This window comes from Ammospiza nelsoni, chromosome 10 (genome assembly GCF_027579445.1).
Source record: "Ammospiza nelsoni isolate bAmmNel1 chromosome 10, bAmmNel1.pri, whole genome shotgun sequence".
In the NCBI taxonomy this organism is placed as follows: Eukaryota; Metazoa; Chordata; class Aves; order Passeriformes; family Passerellidae; genus Ammospiza; species Ammospiza nelsoni.
In genome coordinates, this window is record NC_080642.1 from 3,671,745 (window position 1) to 3,692,855 (window position 21,111).

At 43.7% G+C, this 21,111-nt stretch overlaps 1 protein-coding gene across 1 annotated transcript in view; it reads left to right on the forward strand.

Moving 5' to 3' along the window:
• Positions 1-21,111, forward strand: part of LOC132077649 (multiple epidermal growth factor-like domains protein 6) — a 189,718-nt gene that overhangs the window by 158,836 nt on the left and 9,771 nt on the right. Inside the window, exons 22-29 of the mRNA XM_059479473.1 lie at positions 628-756; positions 4,992-5,120; positions 10,170-10,298; positions 11,897-12,025; positions 12,513-12,638; positions 13,963-14,091; positions 15,632-15,760; positions 16,769-16,900. Coding sequence (XP_059335456.1) covers positions 628-756; positions 4,992-5,120; positions 10,170-10,298; positions 11,897-12,025; positions 12,513-12,638; positions 13,963-14,091; positions 15,632-15,760; positions 16,769-16,900 — 1,032 coding nt within the window. The remainder of the gene's footprint in view (positions 1-627; positions 757-4,991; positions 5,121-10,169; positions 10,299-11,896; positions 12,026-12,512; positions 12,639-13,962; positions 14,092-15,631; positions 15,761-16,768; positions 16,901-21,111) is intronic.

The window sequence follows — 21,111 nt, forward strand, 5'->3', positions numbered from 1 at the left end:
CCTGGAAGAAATTATTTTCATTCTAAATGTTTTCTTTCTGCTGATAGTTACTACCATGCAAATCTTTTAAAACTCCTCACATTAACTGCTGTGGAAATGTAATTGTTAATCTGTCCCCCAGATGTAATGTTTTCACTTGAATCTTTCAAAGCAGAGCATGAAAGTAAAGTGTGCAGCATTCAATTTGGAGCTTTGTGAAGGCAACCAACACATTTCATATTTTCTCCAGCTTTCTGGGGAAAGAGGATTTGCAGGAAAACAGAGGAGCTTCTCCCCTCCCAGCAGATGAAGTCCCAGTGGAGATGTGCACATAAGCAACTCCAGACCAGTGGGCAAAGTGTCATCATGCAGAACCTGTGAAGTCTCAGGCTTTGCAATAGAAAGTGTTCATTTTCTGTGCAGAATTTAGTCTCTCAGCACTCTGGAATTTTTCTAAAATAGATCTTGAATGTAGCCCAACTTACCTGAACCTCAGGGGGGACACTCAGATCTTACTTTTAATCCGTTACCTTTACGCCTTGATTATTTTGGAAATAGTCAGATTTCCCATGCATGTAAAAATTCCCCATTGATCCCTGATCTGCTCTGGCATTAACCCATGCTCTGTTTGTGGTTCCTGTGCTGCAGGGTGCCCCGAGGGGAGCTTTGGCCCGGGCTGTGAGTCCAGCTGTCAGTGCCAGAACGGAGCTGCCTGCGACCACGTCAGCGGAGCCTGCACCTGCACGGCGGGCTGGACAGGAACCTTCTGTGAAAAAGGTACTGCTGCTCCCCTGGCCCCTTAGGATTCATGGAGAATTTGTCTTGGTTTTTGTTCAGAGAGCAGGTTTTACAATTGACAGCATTGGATCTAAATGAACCACTGAACTTTATTAGAAGCCGATATTGAAATGTGAGCTCCCCTCCTAACTCAGCAGAGGATCATGCTGGGTGCCAAATGTTGGGCACATGTTTTCACATGGTTAAAATTAGATATATGCTTAAGGCTTCTGCTGTATCACATCTTTATGAAGACTCTTTTCAAGCAGAGTCCCACTATTTGAGCACTGAGCAGGGAGAAGCTTGTTCAGCCTTATGCTTGCTTGTTTCCAGTGCCTCCCTGAAGTGCTTTCGAGAAAAATCATGGATGTGTGCATCATCCCTGTGGAACTCTTCAAGAACAGATTCACTTCTAACTTAAATAAATCCAATTCTATTCTATCTACTCTTCTATCACCTAGTCATTTGGTAAAGTGTTGGAAACGTTGGACTGGATTCTTCATCTACGTTGTGGTGAGTCAGTCCATGGCATTATCACAGGAGGTTGCTGTCATGCTGCATCATTTTGCAGACTTTTTGTATAAAAAAAATAAAAGAGAAACAACACAGGGCCATTCAGGCACTGTGAAGGTTAAGTGTAGGTGATTGAAGATTCTGCAAATTATAGTATTTTAACCAAAGTCACAACTATTTTGCATGGAAAGCAGCTTTATCAGCCACTTTCAGCAGCGAGGATGGAGGGAAGTGACAGCTCTTGCAGGCAGCTGCTGCCCTCTCATGGGAAGGAAGATGCTCCACAGCCTGACCAGGAGTGTGGCAAGGCACCCACAGGTTGGAGTTAATATTCCTGATTGTTGTTTCCCTCGCTTTCTTACCAAGGACTATGATACAAAATTAAAATTCTTTCCAGGGTTCTGCTGCAAATTGCACCTCATAATTCATGGTATCTCCACTATGTCCCTTTTTAATACAATTTAGCTGAAATACGTTTTCCCAAATCTACTGGGGTTTTTTAAGTTATTGTATTTTTATTGGAAAAAAACAAGGCAGTTATCTGTGTTGTTGTGTAAATCTCTTCATTCCAACAGGAATTATAATGGGAACAAAGAGGCTAAACAGTCTTTGCCAGAATAGGTGTGAGCAATATGGAGAAAACTGGGGAATTCTATTGGTGGGAAAAAAAAGAACAAATTTCAACTTCCAAATCAGTAATGTTGGACATTTTTATCTTTTTTTTTAATTCCTGAAAGAAGATTGTGGAGGGGAGAGTGAAATTTAGGGCTCTGTAAAACACTGTTTTCTGCATGTTTTCCCTCAGGAAGGCAGAGTGTTCGCTCTCAGCTGACCCAGGTTATCTCTTAACTTAGGAAGTTTCAACCAGAGTTTGGCAGCTTCCAAAAGGCGCCGAGGGAGGAGAACATGTGGGTGGTTTGCCCTTGGTAGAACCTTCTTGGCACCTTCTCTCGGAGGAGCTGCAGCGCTTCTGTTTGGAGTGACTGGGAGACTGGCAGGGTTTCCTTCTGGCAGGGATGTGCTTTTTGCCGTCCTCTTGGCAATCCACCCACGTTGGCCAGGCTCTGTGCCTTGCAGGCAGAAATTCACATCGAGCCCTGGCTGCCTTGGACTTCACACATCCTGCTGGTGCCTCAGCCTGTGGCTGGGAAGAACTGCTCTGTCATCACAGAAATGTTGAAACTCAGGCTTTTGCACCCTTCTAAGTTCAGAGTCCTGGGAGAAGACGGTCCCTTACAAAATGGGATTTTGGTTGGTACTAATAATTAATATCACCCCTGCACAGCAAGGGTGTTTGAACCTGCAGTCATCGCTTTTGGTGTTTTGCATTGTGGCAGCATGGGATCTGGATTCAAGCTGAGACTGCTGAAATCCCAAAATTTGCCTTTGGATTTCTGTTTTCATTTGGGAAAGTTTCTTCCTATTTTGGGGGGAAGCTGCTGTTCCTTTCCATTAATTTGCTGCCCTCAGTATGAATTCATAGGTTTAGCTACTCTGTTGCAAAACACCACTTTAGTGACCACTTCCAAGCTTATTTACCACAAATTTCCATCACCTCTTATTAATATTTATTAGAATTGTTAATGTAATCTTAGTCCTTGGTGAGTCTCAGTCAGTAATACAGATAACAGATTATATAGATAGATTGAGACTCACCAAGGATAACAGCCAAACCCACACCATCATCATCATCACCACCCAGCAGCACAGGACATTTTCCAAGCTCACTCATAGCAGGAGACACTTTTGCTCCAGGGCTGCTGTTTCATGAGACCTTGCCGTGAATTATTCAGGAGCTGACTGAACTTCTGTGCTCTGAGCCACAGGATGCTGACAAAGGACCTCACACTCTTCAAAGTACTTTGTCTGTCCATCAGCACCTCAGTTCTGCTCTGCCCTGAGTCACCTTTGATCAGCTGCTCTTCATCTGGTACCACTCAGTGGTGCTGCTGCCTCTGCAGTTGTGCTGTGGTCACATGTAATAATGATGGGGAAGAATAAAGCTATCAAGACACTCTCTGAAAGAAAATTAGACATTGAAGGTGCTACATGCCTGCTCCATCTTTCAGCTCTGCTCAGTGCTTTGTGAAAATGAACCTTGTGAATCTTGTGACTCTTTCAAAGGAGTTTCAAAAGCAGCAAAACTGTTTCAGTTGCAGAGCGGGTAACGATTGCAAATAAGGCTGAAAACAAAATAATCTACACAGAAATTATTTCAGTCTGTGAGAGCAATCTAGGAAAGGCTTCCTTTGAATTTTCTTGAAAGCAGCAACTGATACAAGCAGAACACTGATGAAATAATGTCTGTTCCTTCATAAGGTCTCACATTACCAAAGGAAAATGAATAATTTTTGGTGGATGCTGCTAGCAGTGCCACCAGTCAGCTTCCATATGTGAGTGGCAAAAAAGGGGACAGAAGAGTCCAGCAGTGGAAGATGAACACTGAGAGCTCACTGGGAATGTGCAAGGCCAGGTTGGATGGGGCTGGAGCAGCAGTGGAAGGTGTCCCTGCCCATAGCAGGGGTGTTGATGGCAGGTGATCTTTAAGGTCCCTTTCAACCTAAACCATTCTTGGATGACACCAGTGTTACTCTGACCTGGTAGAGAGCTGTGAATTAGTGTGGAGGGCTGTTGGTCAGTGTAGATGGTGGTAATCATTGTAAGATTCTCTTGGGAATCCAGAAATCATTCTGATTTCATGGTAGAAGTGTAAGAAATGGATTTTAAATAAGAGTTTATATTGAACAAGGAGGACAAAGAGACAAGTTTTACTGAACTACTGCTTATTTACTGAATTTACTGCTTATTTTACTGAATTTACTGCTTATTTTACTGAATTACTGCTTATTTTGTGAGCACCATCACTCCTAAGGTTGATTCAGGGATTCTGTGGAAAGAATGATGTGCAGTTGTGTATCTATAGATCTGTTATTACTTTGTGTAACATAAGATACTGTACTATGTGACATAACAGATGCACTTATATAATCTAAACACACACAGAGAAGTTAAATTAAGGCTAAATGGAGAATATATTTTTAAACTCTGCATAGCAGCCTTATTGTTCTTGTAATGCAGCATTTGGGGTATGATGTGGCCCACTGACAAGCATTGATCCTTATGTTCACTGCTGTCAGCAATGGCACAGATAAAAATTAAATCCATGGGGCTGCACTTCCTTAGTCCAGGTTCGGTTCCAGATGAAGGTGCAGAGCTCCTTCAGCTCCCTGGGGTTGTTTTGCTACGTTTAATCTGTCTTGGTTTTCTCTGCTCATTCACTCTGCCAGTTTTTCATTCCAGCACTGAACTGCACCACTGTAGCTTAGGTTCACTGTTAAAAAAATCTTTAGAAAAGTGTCAGGACAGTAAATGGGAGCAGAAGTTTTGCGTTTCCAAAGGGAGGAAGGTCAGCAGGGATGGCCCTGGAGTCTGGTGTTGTGTTGAATTATTTCCTCTGTCCATTGCAGAGGCACAAGGAACAGCTTGTGTGAACCCAGCTCCATTCTCTCACTTGTTTTATGGCTTTTCAATATTCTCAGCCCTGTTTCCCTGTGCAGGAATCTGTTGCTGGTGTAAAGGGGTCACATTTTTCCAAGATGCACTGTAGCAGAACTGGGCAGGCTTAACCCTTGGTGCGACTTCGCTTCTTAAGCATCCGTGGAAAGATGAGGTGGAGTTTGTGCAGAAAAACTGTGCTAAAAAGGAATGTTTTGCATTTCCAGCTTGTCCAGACGGATTCTTTGGGATTGACTGCCACCAGGTGTGCAAGTGCAAGAATGCTGCTGGCTGTGACCACGTGCTGGGCTCGTGCCACTGCCTGCCAGGCTGGCTGGGGGAGAGCTGCGAGCAGCGTGAGTACAGAACAGAATCACCCCAAACCTCCTCTGGGAATGGGACAGTGCCCTGCAGGGCACACTTCCAGACAGCTCACCTCCCTTCCCAAATATGCCCAAAAAAGGAACAATTTTTGGTGGCTGTGTTAAATCACCAGCTCTTTCTAATAGTTTGTTTTTTTAACTCATCAAACGTGATAAGCATCAGGTTTTAAATAGCAGAGCTGTCTCCTGCCATATGACAGCTCCCTGCTTTTTTATTTTTGTGTGACATTAAGAGATTAAATGTTGTGTGTCTGTTTCTGGTGTATCTCATCTAATTATCAATTATAAAGTGTCAGATTACAAAATGTGCAAAGTGGAAAAATCAGACCTGGGACTATTTTGTTATTTGAGGGTAACAAAATAGGTTTTTTAATAATTACTAGGGAAGTTATTTGTTTTAAAATAAATTTCATCTTCCTGTATGTTCAAAAGTGTGGATTATCCCACAATTTTTTTGCAAACAAAGTGCTTGTATGTATACATATATAAAATTGGCTATTCTGAGAAATTTTTCATTGCATTTCGTCGGAATTTAGGTAATTTTCTTTAGCTGCATAGCATTACATATGGAGATCACTGAGCCTATTTGCAAAGTTTAACAAATAAGTGGGCTTTTTTAAGATTTTCAGGTTTTAGCTTCTCAGCTTCCTTGTTTTCCTTTAGGATGATGTCATGGTCTAAGCTTCCTTTTGAAAATATGAGTGCTGTCTGCAGGACTGGGGTGCAGAGCTGGGCTCCAGGGCTGCTTCACAGCGAGCCAGCTCTGGGAGGGAGCACTTCTTTAATCCATAGGTCATGGCTTTCTGCAATAGAAAAGTGGTTTACTTTAGAAAATAGAGAGAAATGTGGCTTGTATTGAGGCAATGCTGTTCTTCAGCCGTACACTATTTTATCATCAGCCCTGTTTGAGGGCAGTGCTTGCTCTTCATAATATTTTCCCCCACCACTCAACACAGCCCATCTTCTGAGAAGGCTTCTCCTGCAAAATCCCCTGCTCTTTTGTTTACAGGTGGGTCAGTTCTGCTGAATCTTCCCCATTTTAGACACTTTTCCTTACATCCCACCACTGCAGTTTTTTGCCTCCTCATGCCCTCCCGAAGGAGCACTTGGCTCTCCACCTGAGGATGCTGGTGGTAGCACAGCCTTTGAGTGTGGATTAGTGGAGTGAGCACAGAACAGAAGCAGCCCAGAGCCATTTTCCCATCCCACAGGTCAGAAGAGGTGCTGCTGAACAGGTGCAGTATTTGCTCCTTGGTCACAGCCTGTTTTTCCTGTCCACCCACAGCATTGGCAGTGTGTCACCTTGCCCCCTCCCCAGTCCTTAGCGTTAGGGATGGGAAGCTTTGCTGCATATTTCATTCAATTCAATTAAGAGTTGCAGCTCCTTCTCCATGGCCTCTGGTGCCCTGCTCTGCTCACATTAGGGAAGAAACCCTATTTATTGTCTTGTGCCAGAGCCATTAGAGCTTTGTGCTGGGCTGATTTATTCCTCCTATGGCCAAAGCCCCCAAGGCCTCCATGAGTGAGAGGTCAGCTCACAGTGCAGGCTGTCTCCTCCTTTCCTGTTGGCCAAGTGAGGGATCTTCATTTTGATTTTACATCCACGCTGCTCCAGAGCTGCTCAGAGCAAGGCAGCTCAGCCCTCCCCATCCTCTCAGGATGTTTAATATTCACCTTGCCTGTTCCTGGGACCCACCAGCTCCAGCAGCTGGAAGGACAGCACTCGTGTGGAAGTAATCAGATTGCAGGCAATGTGCTGGAGGATATTGAGGAATAATTTTGGCATCATGGGATTTGAATTGATCCTAAGCCAGCCATGCAGTGAGTTTTATACTCCGCTATCTAATTACAGGCAGTACAGACAGTGATGCCTTTTGTTGAAGCTGCCTAATGCTTTCCATTACCAGACCCTGGGTTTCAGTTGTTTGAAAATGAATTATGTTAATCTGGGCTGAAATCTGCCAAGCAAGCTCTGCCTCAACTTCAGTTTGTGCTTGGAGATTTTATTTGGGGATTTTTTGGAGTGTCCACCTGAGGTATTTTAGGTTTCCAAGAAAGAGGCTTAGGAAAAGTATGTTGCCTATTCTCTTTCTTTTGTTGTTTTGGTTTTGGTTTTTGTTGTGTTGTTTTAATGAACTGTTTCACTGAGTGCTGTGATACCTCAGTGATACAGAAGTGAGGACCTGACATTTGGCATTTCTTTGTGACAGATGTAACCTTCCTTTCTCAATACCCCATCCCTGGAAGTATTCAAGGCCAGATTAGATGGAAGGAACAACCTGATCATGACAGAGCATCCTTGTTCTTGACAGGGAGCTTGGAAATTGGTGATCTTTAGGGCCCCTTCCAACCCAAACCATTCTGATTCACTGCAAATTCATCCAAAGTTTGCAAACTTGAAAAAAGCCAACCAAACCCTCCAAAAATCTCATGCTGCATATGGTCTGTAGCAGATGTACACAATTCAACATCTGAATTTTGCCTTAATTCTGTCAGTACTAAACATGCCTCTTTCTGGAGCTGTTGGAGCTCAGCAGAATCTTGACTGAAGTGGCTCCTTGTGGTAAAAAAGAGACCACACTGGTTTGAAAAACAAGTAACTACAGAAAAATGTGCTCAGCCAGAGGCACTGATAACAGGGGTTTGACATTTCGTGGTGTGTGAGCACTTGAATTTGCAGATTCCCTGTTCTTTTAAAGCTAAAGCTTCATTTTGTGGAGAATAATCCATTAAAGTCACTTGAAATCCAAGTTATTGGGCACCCTATAGAACATTAGAGCCCATCATTTTCCTTTTCTCCTGGGCAGTTTTGATGGCTGTTGACTTCTGGTCTGTAAGAAAAGTCTCCAGTTTCATGTGTTCCTTCCTCTGCATGCAAAAAGGGATTTTAAAGACTGCAAACAAATAAATCCTCCTCTTGCAGAGGAAAGACACTAAGAAGAAAATTTTGAACCAGGAGGAAATCTATTAATTTAAACCTTTGGATTAAGTTACCTCTTTTCTCTCATCGTGAAGGAGGAAAACGCCCAGGGATATTTGTACATTCAGTTGTGGAACTCCATGAAATAGCTTCAGTATCACTTTTTTCCTAAATCTTCACAAAAATACTTTGAAAATCAGGATTGTCTCACCAGGAAGCAAAACAACATTCGTGTCTGCCCAGTAGAATAGTTAAAATTTTCTTCTCCACCAATTTCTGCGTTCTTACCAGAATTTTCACAGAAACACCCTATTGTCTTTTTGGTAAGTGTAACAAGATCTTTGCACACATACTCCAAAAACCTCCCACAAACCACTTGTAACCAGTCAGGGCATCTGGTGATGAGCTGGTTTTTCCTTTGGCTTGGTTCTGCTATAGTTCTGGTCTGTATTGTGGAAATATTTAGTTCTGCTCCCAAAACCCGAGCCAGAGCTCTGTAGATGTGCTGAACTTTTCACTTGGCAACCAAGCTTCATTTGCAGAACAAACTTTTAGCTGTGATGGGATTGAGCTCCTGCTCTTTCTTGTGGTTTCAACATGGATGGGGTCCAAGTGATGACAAGAACGAGCAGTGTAGAAAAGAAGTCCAGGGAGAAATGGTGTCTGAGAACCAGGCTGGGAAGCTGGAGGCCTTTCTCAAAAGAGGAGAAAAGGGCTGAAAATGGGTCAGAGGCTGTCAACCAAGCCCGCCTCCAAGATCAAGGTGGTTTCACAGCTCTCTTCTGTCACCAGGGACTTGCTCTCCCACAGCACTGCATCATGTTCACTGACACCATGAAAGGCAGAGAAGTTTTGGTGAAAATTCACTGTTTGGCTGTGAAACCTGGAAGATGTCACATTCAGCAAGTGCAGGACACTCTCCTGGATCAGGGATCCAGGCTGTTTGCCTCTCCAGTGCATGCCAGAGGTGCTGCAGGGATGAGAGGCTCTGACAGGAGCCCCTGCAATGCGGAACAAAAACCGTGCAAGGAGGCAATCCAGCTCCATCAACCCCCTTTGTATTATTTTGGGTGATATCTGAAGAAAACAGGGTAGCAGAACTGTCTGTTCTCCACCATCCAAAGCTATCCAAATCTCCAGTGCAGTGGAGACTGCAGGAATTTTATCACTGCCATTTTTCACAGGCAGCAGCACTGAAAACAGAGTGTTGCTTACCAGATGACTGAGTTAAGTTTTCACCTGGGAGCCAGCTGCTTAACCAAACTCATTGAAAATATCACCCCTCTCTGACCAAAGAATGAGAGTCTGGCTGAGCACAGGCACCCAGCTGTGAAAAATGAACACTGAAAACAATGAAGTTGTCAGTTCTCTGACCAGGATGCAAATAAATACGGGCTCTGTCAGGCTGGCAGTTCTGCTGGACCATTAGTTTAGCACAAAGACATTCTGCAGAGCAGGGGATGACAGCTGATCCATCACCCCCAGTGATCCAGCCCCTCCATAGAAACCTCTCCAGAATGGGCTGTGATACATATTTTTAGCCCACATTATTAGGTTAGGCTTTCATAAGACACATTATCTCTAAACTGCAGCGTGTTGCAGAGCAGTTTCAGTTTATGTGATCTTAATTTGCAGAATATTTTTTTTAAATGCCTTTTGCAGTTTATGTATTGGCTGCTATTGTGGACTTAGCAGTGCTGAGTTAAGAGTAGAACTTGATGATCTTAAAGGTCTTTTCAAACCTAAATGATTTTACTATTGTTTCTAGACTCAGACATGGTTAATATATGGGGATTTAAATATAAATATGTATTTCCAGGAACAGTGAAGTCACCATTCCTTGAAGTGTTCAAAAAGCATGTAGACACAGAACTTTGTCATTTGGTTTAAGGATCATAATGGTATTTGGCCAAAGGTTGGACTGATGATCTCGAAGATCTTTTCCAACCTTAATATTCTATGATTTTATGTGGACTTAGGCACCTTATGAAGTGAAAATGTCACTGGAGCACAGCTCCAACCTGATTTCCCTGGCACTGTGTTGTTCTCTGTGCTTCCTTGGACACTTCCTGATGGGGTTTTATGGAATTCTGTCATTGCAGCCTGCCAGGGGAACAGCTATGGGCCGGGCTGCAGGACCACTTGTCAGTGTCACAATGGAGCTCTCTGTCACCACGAAACCGGGACGTGCCTCTGTGGCCCGGGCTGGAAAGGAGCCACCTGCCAAGAAGGTACAGTTGGAAATTCAAACCCCTGCCTCTGGATTTTAGGGGGGAAAAATAAAACCTGTGTTTGGGGAAAGCCCACTGGTATTTCAGCTCTCAGCTCGTTGCCCTGTGTTGTGGTTGGGTTTGGATCTGCAGTGACGTGAATTGGTCCATTAAATTAATCCGTGGCACTGTGTTGTAGGATCCCAGAGTGCACAGGGCAGAGGGGTGAAACAGCCATAAACTGGAAAGAGAGCTGATTTGGAAGGCTGATGAAGGGAGAAAAGGTCCATAAAACTCCCAATTATGATGCTGAAATGAAGCTCTGTTTCTTTTCTCTGGGCTGCTTTGCTGTCCCTTGCACCAGACTGATCCTCGGCATTACCTTGTGCTGTTCCAGACAGAGCCTAAATCCAGAACATGTGAAAGGCATTGAGCCTTGCAGCCTTGGCAGTCAGAGCCATACATGAGGCTTAAGCACGAGCCCAGCTCCACAGAGCCTTAAGTAGAGGCTGGCAAAGAAAGGCTGCACTGTGGCTTGCACTGCACATCCTAATCCATGCATCCAGGCAGTAGGAAAATCTGTCTATCCCCATTGCAGGAACTCCTTGCTCTGTGCCTTCCCCACGAGGTCCCTGGGGTGGCAGCAGTACCATGGGGCTGGGAATGCTGCTGTGGGTGCTCCTGGGTGAGCAGGGATTTGGAGTCAGCACCTCCACTCAGACTCTGCCCTTCAGCATCCCAAGGGGATTGCTAGGGAAAGGGGATGAAAGCTGGCAGGGGTAGAGTGATATTTAAATTTAGCACATTCCCCTTTAAAAACTTGATATGAATTTTTAAATCCTTCCATGAAGGATTTAAAAATTGGGAAGACACAAAGCTGTTCTTGATGACATGTACCTAAATTTTTGTTTTGTCCGAAGGCCACAAATACAAAACCAAAATGAAAGTTACAAAAGCTGTTTCAAATACACCTTTTCTCTTCAAATACACATATGGAGATTTCTTTTCTCTTTGAAGTGAGGAGGTAGAATAATTATGTGAGACTTGAGGAGCCATCCACTGGTGCCTGTGCTTTTCGAAAGGCAGATCTTGTCCCTGTTTCTGTCTTAAAGAGGTGTCACTCTAGCATATGGCAGAGCTGTGTGATGTTTTTCCAGAAAATTATGTTCTATCCATAGAAACTGGTTGTGATAGGAATTCATAGACTTCTCTAATTAAAATTAGGTAAATGATGAAATGTCATCAGCCAGCTGTGGGCAGCAGGATCAGTTAGAGAAGGAGCTGTGATTGTAGGAGGACTGTACAAAGAAATTCTGAGGACAGGGAAATCAGGAGCTGCACTCCCCAGTGTTGAGAAAACTGGAAGGGACAAAAAAATGGGTTTTGTAAGTACAAACAGAAAGTCTCAAGGTTATTTGGTGAATCACTAATTCACTTCATCACCTACTTTGTTCCAGACCAGCTTTACGATGATCAGAGCAATTCCTTACTAGTTGTGTCCCCATTTCTGCTTGCTTTTACCTCCCACAGCACCTTCCAGAAGGTGGGAGAGGTGGTGTTGAACCTGTGTCCTTCTTCTGCACCTCCTGATGGAAGGTTTTCCCTGTCTCCCCTTGCAGCATGTGACCCAGGGTGGTACGGAGCAAACTGCCTGCAGCGCTGCCTGTGCCACGGCCAGGCCACCTGTGACCCTGTGAGCGGCCAGTGCCAGTGTCCCCAGGGCTGGACAGGGACAGCCTGTGAGCTGGGTGAGTGCCACCACCCCCCCCCCCCCCCAACCCTCCAGCACCTCAGTTCAGTCACTCTGGAAAGAAGTTCAGTTGTGCTGGGGTCTGGTTTGAGATGACCGAGAGGAAAAAGGATGGAAAACAACAGGTGGGGAGAAGTTAAAAAAAAAATGGGGTTGTTTAGTCAGAAATGAGACATGATATTGGAACTTGAAGATATCCATGGTGCTGGAAATTTGCTGGCAGAGGAGAGAAGTTGTCTATTCTTTGTCCCTTGGGAACAGGGAAGACAGGTAATGAGCTCCATTTAAGGAGAAAGAAGGAAAGAAAGGGTTAAAGAGAAAAGTGGTGTATTTCTAGAGAATTTTCCTAAAGGAGGCTTCAAAGTTTCCTTCACTGAAGGTTTTTAAGCCCAGTTTAGGTGGCTCATCATATTGCAGAGGCATGAGGGAGTTCCTGCTGGTGTTGCTCCAGCCTCACCCTCATCATCCTCCCCATCCCATTTCAGAGTGTGGGGCCGGGCAGTTTGGAGAGGGCTGTGAGCAGAACTGCAGCTGCCACCATGGGGTGTGTGACCAGTCCTCAGGGAAGTGCCTCTGCCACGCTGGCTGGACCGGGGACCGCTGTGATGTTGGTAAGGGTAGCTCCTTCTGCACATCCTTCATTTGAACCATCAGCCATTTCTGCCAGTTTTCTGGTTTTTTATCTTAAATTTCCAGTATTCTGCAGGCCAGCCAGGATTTGTGCACTCTCACCCCGTCTCAGACCCACAGGCAGGTCTCTGTCCAACCATGCTCTTGTTGAAATCATTTTATCTCCTCCTGCCTCTGTTCCCTGCCTGCTAGCAGTTCATGGGCACAGTTCGCACTGCTCAAACATCTGTCCCTGTGTGCAGAGTTGTGTCAAAGCAAACAGCATCACCCTCTCCATGGACCTGTCTGGATTTACACTCCAGTCTGTGATTCATTCTTTGCAAACTTTCCTGTGCACACTCACTAGCAGCCAGCATTAAACACTTCTAATATTTTTAATATCTTCACTTCTGGCCATGCAATCTGCTAAATATCCTCCTGAGTAGGAGCTCAGGCAGGGAGGATCCTGGCTGGTGGCCAGTGGAGGCTGCTCCCCAGGCAGCAGGATGCAGGAAGCAGGACTCTTGTAGGACTAACCAATATTATTAAGCAGAAGCCATTTATTGTATAGATTATACCACATTCTACAAACTGCTGCACATGCTAATTACACACTTCTTGATTGGTGCTTCTATCTTGTCCATGTGTTCTGCATGCACTTCTCAGAGTATTGGATACAGTCCCGGTGGTTCACAGCCCTCTGTTATCTAGTTCTTGCAGTCTTGATATTCTGTTTCTCAGCCTCTTCTTCCTTAATTTAGCACAGTTTATGTCTTGGTAACTATTGTATTTGTGGGGTGACCCAACTAAGGGAGGAGTGATGAATTTGACTCCATGTTCTCAGAAGGCTGATTTATTATTTTATGATGCTATATTATATTAAGGAATGCCATACTAAACTATACTAAAGAATACAGAAAGGATACTTACGGAAGGCTAACAAGATAATAATGAAAACTCCTGACTCTTTCCAACGCAACTTGGCACTGATTGGCCAAAGAGTGAAAACTCACAACAGAAACCAATAAAACAATCATCTGTGGTAAACAATCTCCAAACACATTCCAAAGCAGCAAAACACCAGAGAAGCAAATCAGATAATTATTGTTTTCCTTTTTCTCTGAGGCTTCTCATCTTCCCAGGAGAAAAATCCCGGGCGAAGGGATTTTTCCAGAAAACATGAATGCCACAGGTAACCTTGATGAGCTCCTGAGGATGCTGATGAGAATAACTAGAAGCAGCCTGGCTGCTGCACGCTGTGGCCTGAGCCTTGCAGATCAATGCCCCAGCAGGTAGAGCATTGCTGCTGTCTCTGCTTGCCCCCAGGCTGCCCCCCGGGATTTTTCGGCGAGCGCTGCGAGGAGCGCTGTGACTGCGCCCACGGCAGGTCCTGCCACCCCCAGACCGGAGCCTGTCACTGCGAGAGGGGGTGGCGAGGGAGGCACTGTGACAAACGTGAGTGGTGAGGGGACAGCTCAGCTTGGGATGCACGTCCCCCCAAACCCAAGCTCATGGCTGTGGCTGGGCATTTTCACACCCTCGTTCTATGGGGTGGGGCTGGCGGTGCTCGCAGGGGTGGGTGCGTGAGTTTTATAGTATAGTATTTTAATAAAATAAACATGGAGTTGTATTTTTATAAGGTTTTTTTAAGGATAAACTGTCTAATTAAGAAATGATACTTAACTTATTTTTTATTTTTAACTTAATAACTAACTACTTGTGGTTTATTATGTGCGCTGTTTTGTCTAATTACATAATACCACCCAAACCCATGAAGAAGAAGGTGAAGAAAGAGGACTAGCTTCTACCCTAAAACCTCTATCTTGCTTTATATATACTACTATATATTGTAAATTTACGTCCACCAACGAGGGGAGAGAATGATGTATCTGACTCTATCTAATTAGAAGGCTAATTTATTACTTTATTATACTATATTATATTAAAGAATATTATACTATACTATGCTAAAGAATACAGAACAGATACTTACTGAATGCTAAAAAGATAACAATAATGAAAACTCGTGACTCTTTCCAGAGTTCTGACACAGCTTGGCCCTAATTGGCCAGTGAGTTAAAACAACTCACATTGGAGTCCAATCAAGCAATCACCTTGAGTGAAACAATCTCCAAACACATTCCACATGAGCACAACACAAGAGAAGCAAATGAGATAAGGATTGTTTTCCTTTTCTTTGAGGCTTCTCTCTGCCTTTCAGCTTCCCAAGAGAAAAACCCTGAGCAAGAAGATCATGTTCAGAGAATGTAAATAACATAACTATATTCTAAATATATTGATTTTATATATAGATGTCACTATAGAGTGTGGCACAATGCAAAGCACCAAGACTCCATCAGAAAGGTGTATAAGAGAGATTTATTATAGCACCATGTTACTTCTATAGTTTTTCAAGATATTTACATTTACTTAACAGATGCATTCACTGCCCATTGGTCATAAGAAAGAAACAAAGTTCTCAGTAGGTGAACATGGAGCCACGTCATTCTGTGAGCCAGCTAGAGTCTGTATTTTTTAACTTTCTCTCTTCCATCACATTGTCGTGGGGATAGCCTTGGTGTCTTCCTCGGGAGAGACACAGGACTTTCCTTATCTTCAAGAAGCCTTTACTGGCTCACAAGAACAGCACAAAATGCCTTTCCTACATATAGATATATATATAAATATATATTCCATATATACTATATTCTAATTATATTTGATACTATAAATCACTGTATTCTAAAACTTTATCTCTTAATACTTTAAGTTTTCCACCCTGTGATATCACGCACTTCTGTTCAAATTCCACACCCACAGTCCCAGTTCCATCGTTCCATTTTGGAAGCCTTCCCCACACCCTCGGGTAAAACACAAGGTGCTCTCTTGGTGGTCAGCGCCTGTCGGGGCAGCGAGTGTGACATTCTGAGCGGGCAGGGCTGCAGCGGGTGGCTTTGTCCCCTGTGCTGTCCCTGACGGGTCGGTGTCCCCGCAGCCTGCCTGCCGGGCCGGTACGGCGCGGGGTGCGCGCGGCGCTGCCGCTGCCCCGCGGGACGGCCCTGCCACCACCGGACGGGCGCCTGCGGATGTCCCCCGGGAGCCACCGGCCACGGCTGCCACAAGGGTGAGTTCCTTGGCACACCTCAAATGCTTCCCTTCATAATCTGTTTATTGAATCAGAATGTGGTGTGGTGTGGTGCCTGAGGAGGGAGGAGACGCCAGCGTGATGGGAGGGGAGATGGCCAAGGGTTCTTGTCCCTTGCCTGGGTGGTGTGGCCAGCTCTGAGCTCTGTTTGGGCTGCTAGCCAGGGGCTGAACTGGCCCCAAATAGGCTGAGGATGTGCCAGTGGAGCCCTGCCCACGGCCAGTAAAGCAGCAGCTCAGCTTCTGTTTGTCTTATCCTTGTGCTAGGCTATCTATTCCTGCTCTCAGAGCTCATGGAAAGGACATCTTCTGCATTCTTAGCATGGAATTTGTTCCCCAAAGCTGTATTTAAAAGCAGGCTCTTGTTTTTAACTGCAACACCCTGATTTTGTTCCTCCCTGCAAAACTTTGCCTGACCCCTGTGTTAGCCAAAGGAGAGCCAGCAATAAATAAGAATTGAAAGGACTGACATTGGTGTCCATTATCCTCCATCAGAGGACTCTAAATGCTGACCCACAACCAGGGCAGCTTAATGGAAATGAGATGTTAGAATTAAATGTGGAAGGTCCAAAACCTGTAGGCAATGTGGCTGTCAGCAGGCAGAGTGAAACCTGTTGATGTTGATGTTTCAGCAGCTTTGCAAGTTTAAACTCCCTGCAAAAGGTAGAATGTCTTTATCCACACGCCTGGTCCCTTGGGAGTTATACTGTTATTTTAGTCAATTTCACCTGACATTTCCCTATGATTTTTTTTCTAGTGACAAGAAAATTGTATCTGGCCCTTGACAACTGGGCACAAATTGACTGAACAAAACAAAATCAAGCATTCAAGTAACCCCCAAGTAAATGTAATAAATCCAAAGTCCCGCAGGAGAGCGTCATTCTGTAGGCAGGGATTTTATTTAATAAATTTCAGCCCGCTCTTTGTTTGAGCACTATATTTACCAAGACAAATTTAATTTATTGGTTTGCATTTCTTCTTCCCAAAGCTTGTCCGGCGGGCACGTATGGGCAGGACTGTCAGGGAGTGTGCCAGTGCTCTGCTGAGAATCAGGAATGCCACCCTGTCACCGGCCACTGCTCCTGCAGCCCGGGCTACCATGGGGCACACTGCCACCTCCGTGAGTATTTTCAGGGTTTCTGCCTTTCTGACAGAGAACTGAGTCTTGCAGGAGCATCTGCTGGAGCTTTGGGTTCATCCGTGTCAGTACAGTGGTGACTGAGAGAAGTAGAGACTAATTACAATGTGAAAGTTACAGCATTACAAATAAATTATAGTATAGGAAGTAAGCATAGAGTGTGTTGATTTACACTGAAAAAGTAGTTGTATTATTGCAAGGAATTAATTTTAAAAATTTTTATAACTTTTTTTAATTCTAAAAAAATTAATTAATAATGTTACTTCAAAAATGTAATTAATTCAATCCTTCAAATTAATTTTTAAGCCCACCAGATTTACCAGCTAAATTCTTCCCAATCTCATGCCATGCTAAAGAATGTAAAGATCATTCTCTGCACTGCATCTCTCAGCTACACCTGGATTTTGTGCAGCTCTCTCATTTCCAAATACCAAGTCCGAAATACTTCCCAAAATCTCTGCGTGCTCATGTAAGGACAAATGGTTATGAGAAAACAACAAGCTGAAATTGGCAATAAATCCAAGTGATTCATAAAGTCCTTTCAGTTACAGAGCCTTCTGAGGAACAATCAAATTAAACCAACTGTTACTCTGGATTGAAAAATGGTGACTAGTGGAGAGGACAAAATGCCAATTGGCCCAATGCTCCATCATAAAAAATATTCCCAGATCCACATGGCTCATGCTGGTATTTTAGGACATCTGTAAAGTTGTTTTTGGTGGAATGTGGCAACTGATAAGAAACATATACCAAAGCAGCCAATAAAGGAGACAGTTAATCACCTTTTTATTTACAACTTTAATTTTGGTTTTACCCCACGGCTTGTAGTAGTCTCATTTAGAGGAGAAAAAAAGGGAAGAAAAAGAAAAAGCTGTTGTCTTTCTTGCTCAGTTTTTCTCTCTTTGGTGAGTGCTGATTTATCTTTCTTGAGAATCCAGCACAGTTCTGTTTGGCTTAATTGCCTTTTGGTGTAACAAAAGCCAGTTGTCACATTCAGAGCTCTAGTAAGGGTTAAACCACTGTTTTATTCCTTGAGCAGAAATAGGAGAAAGACTCACTTTAGAGATGGGCCTTTGTATTGCCATCACGTCATCACAAGTTATTCTTTAAAATATAAATTATAAATAAAATGCAAAGGATTGATCCTGTCCTCCTTTGTGCATCAGTTTTTGCTGTGAGTGAGATCGAAAGCTGGCCTTCAACACTGGGGCTGGAGCCATCTGGATCCATTATACATTAGATTATAATAAATGTTGTAGTAAAGCAGTAGTGGAGATCAACTATTTAACAGGATCATTTTAAAAGATTTAATCATGGTCAGCCTATTACCTTTATGTAGCAATTTCTCAGTAGTCATTGCCTGTGCGTGTAGCACTAAATCTCTCATTACAGTAAACGTCCTCAAACTTACTTAGATACTGAAGGTTTTATTTCAGAATTTTAAAATTTAATGCTTAAACAATTACACTGAAGTTCTGATAGAAAAGATATAAAAGGACTCATTGCAAAATAAAATGAGTTTTGCTGCATTCAGGGGGGATTTTTGCCGTGGATTTCTGTGTAGCTGGGATTAAACCTAAAGCGTATGAGATTGGAGATTTCATGGTGTTTTGTACTCTGACATTCCAAAAATGTACAGCAAATTCTTAAGCATGGGTTTGTTAGATATTTATTGGAGAAATAATGAAATTATGGAAGCTCACAGAAAAATACTCATCTATATTGGTGTTGTTCCTGTTGTCCCCTGTGCCACTCGTAGACAGACACAAAAAATAGAAGGAGAACAGTTAATTGTGGATTATTTTAAGTTCAAGTCAGTGGAGGGATAGATTGTAGGCCTGATTCTGAAGTGACTGACTGAAAACCAAGGATGGCTGGCATGGCTTTGGTGGGAATACTCCACGCTCCTGCTGTCCTGCCTGCAGGGAAAGCTGGGGCTGCTCCAGGGTGAAGAAGCTCTCGATGGAATATTAAACCAGCCCAGGGAGCCGCTCCCAAACGGGCTCTGGTCCAGTCAACATGTGGTTGGATGCTGCTGGAAACAGTTCCTGGCAACTGTTGCTGTATTTATGAAAAAAAGGTTCAAGAAAGTATCTATAAAAGGTGTAGTTGGCTGGGAAGTCAAATTTCCAGGAGCCAAGAGCAACGGGGCTTTCATGTTCACAAATTTTGGAGTGAGGAGCTGAAAAAGTCTCTTGGCATGGTGCAGAGGAAGCAGACAAACTAGCAATAAGGTTCCCATCACTTGTCCATAACTTGGTGGATGGGCAGATCTACTTGTTAAAAGGAGTAAAAAGCAATAAGTGGTGGTGAAATTATTTAAAAAAAAAAAAAAAAAAGCATGGTATTTTTCTGTGACATTGACTGGGCTGGGAGTACCCAGAGCCAGAAAGATCTCACCAGCTTCACCCTCAGGCTGAAAGTGACAGGATGTGTCAGAAGGGATTATTTGACAATGTGATTTAATAGCATTGGTCAGAAAACCTCAGTGTGTGCAATTGCTATGGAAAGATTTAGGAGCTCTTGGTCATGACAAACCCACTCAAAGCAGAAGGAAAATCAGGAAATGAGGTGGAAATCTGGCTGCCACTCTTTTGTTCGCAGAAAAAACATAAGTCAGAAGCACAGGAAACTGTTAAATTAGAAAATGTCTTTATGAGATAACTGGTGGTGCAAGAATAGCCCTGTTTGCAAAGGCAGAGCCTACTGTAATGGTGGGACATGGTGCAAATTGCCCTCGTTATCTGCCTCAAAATTCTTCTGCAAAGTACTAACAGATGAGGTGGCCTTGTTATTGAGCATGTGCACGGTGCAGCAGCTGAACATGCCCTGCATGTGCTGCTCCTTCTCGAGCCAAAATACAGGAAATACTGCAAGGACAAAGAATTTGGGAAGGAGGGAATTACTGCATCCCAATCATGGAGCAGCTCCTGCTAGCATTGCACTAAGGAATAGCTCTGAAAGCTTTGCCAGGGAGAAGCAGCATCTTTTGGAGTCTGGGAGACAAATTTTTTTAAAAAAAGGAGAAAATCCAAATGATGACCAAAAGGAAAAAAGGGGGAAAAGAGAAACTCACATAGAGTAATTAAATAATTGAATCTGGATGAGTCCTTCACTTCAAGTCTTGGTGGGAATGAAGGGGTAGTTGCAGGGCTCACTCCTTGATGCCAGGGCTTGCACATGAAACAGATTTTGCATCCTGGCAGATGGAAGCACTGATGACAGAGCATTCATTGAGAAGAATCTGTGTTTGGGAAGGGCTGGGGAGAGTATCTGCACATTATAAAAGCATGTATCTGCTTAGTCCTGATGATCTGCTATCCTGGTTTGAGCAGAAGCCAAGGTTCAGTTTTATTTTAAAAGGCACCCCTTCAAAGTTTCCCATAAGCTCTCCCTCACTATTGAATAGCTCAGAAAAGCCAGAGATTTCTCCAGCCACTCAGGCCCTGCTTTCGTGCCTTTAGGAAAGACAGAATACATGAAGTTATTTGTGCACAGATTGCAAGGGATCTGTTGCTTGGAGACGTGAGCAAATATATTTTCAACCAGGTTTCTAAAGTAGCCACAGACTTTCCTTCTGCCAGGGAAGAGAAGGAAGGGGTGAGCAAAGAAATGGCATTTGGAGGTAGTAGCACAAGTGGAACCGTTGGATGATGATCATGCTGCTCAAGCACCAGCTATTCCTTCCACTACACTGGAAAATCAGGGGAATAACCTGCATTTCTGGAGTTCAGAGGTGGCACACTGGAGGCTCACTGGTGCCCCTGCCCAGCAGCTCTGCCCAGCTCTTCCCCTCAGTTCCAGCCTCCATCACTAAAGATCATGCAGAAGATGTAAACTAAGCATGACAAATACATTTACATCCTCCTGATCTTTTGTTCAATTCTCCTTGAACATTAGCTGTCCAAAAAGTAACCAGAAATCCTCACTACCCCTGGAAACCCTCTCCACAGACAGTTTGTTGCCATGTAGCACTGGCTCAGCAATCCATCCAGGTGTGGTGATTCTTGTGGTTCTTAAAAAATACAGCTGTTTTATTTTTCCTCAGAGAATTTTCTGGCTCTACGTTTAAATAATGTTAATTCCCTATCTATCTTCTGAGGAGGTGTCTTCTGAAATTCTGAGTTGCTGTCATGTGCACATTTTCATGGTCTTCCATCCACAGGGTTGGAAGGGAACTTAAAGCCCATCCA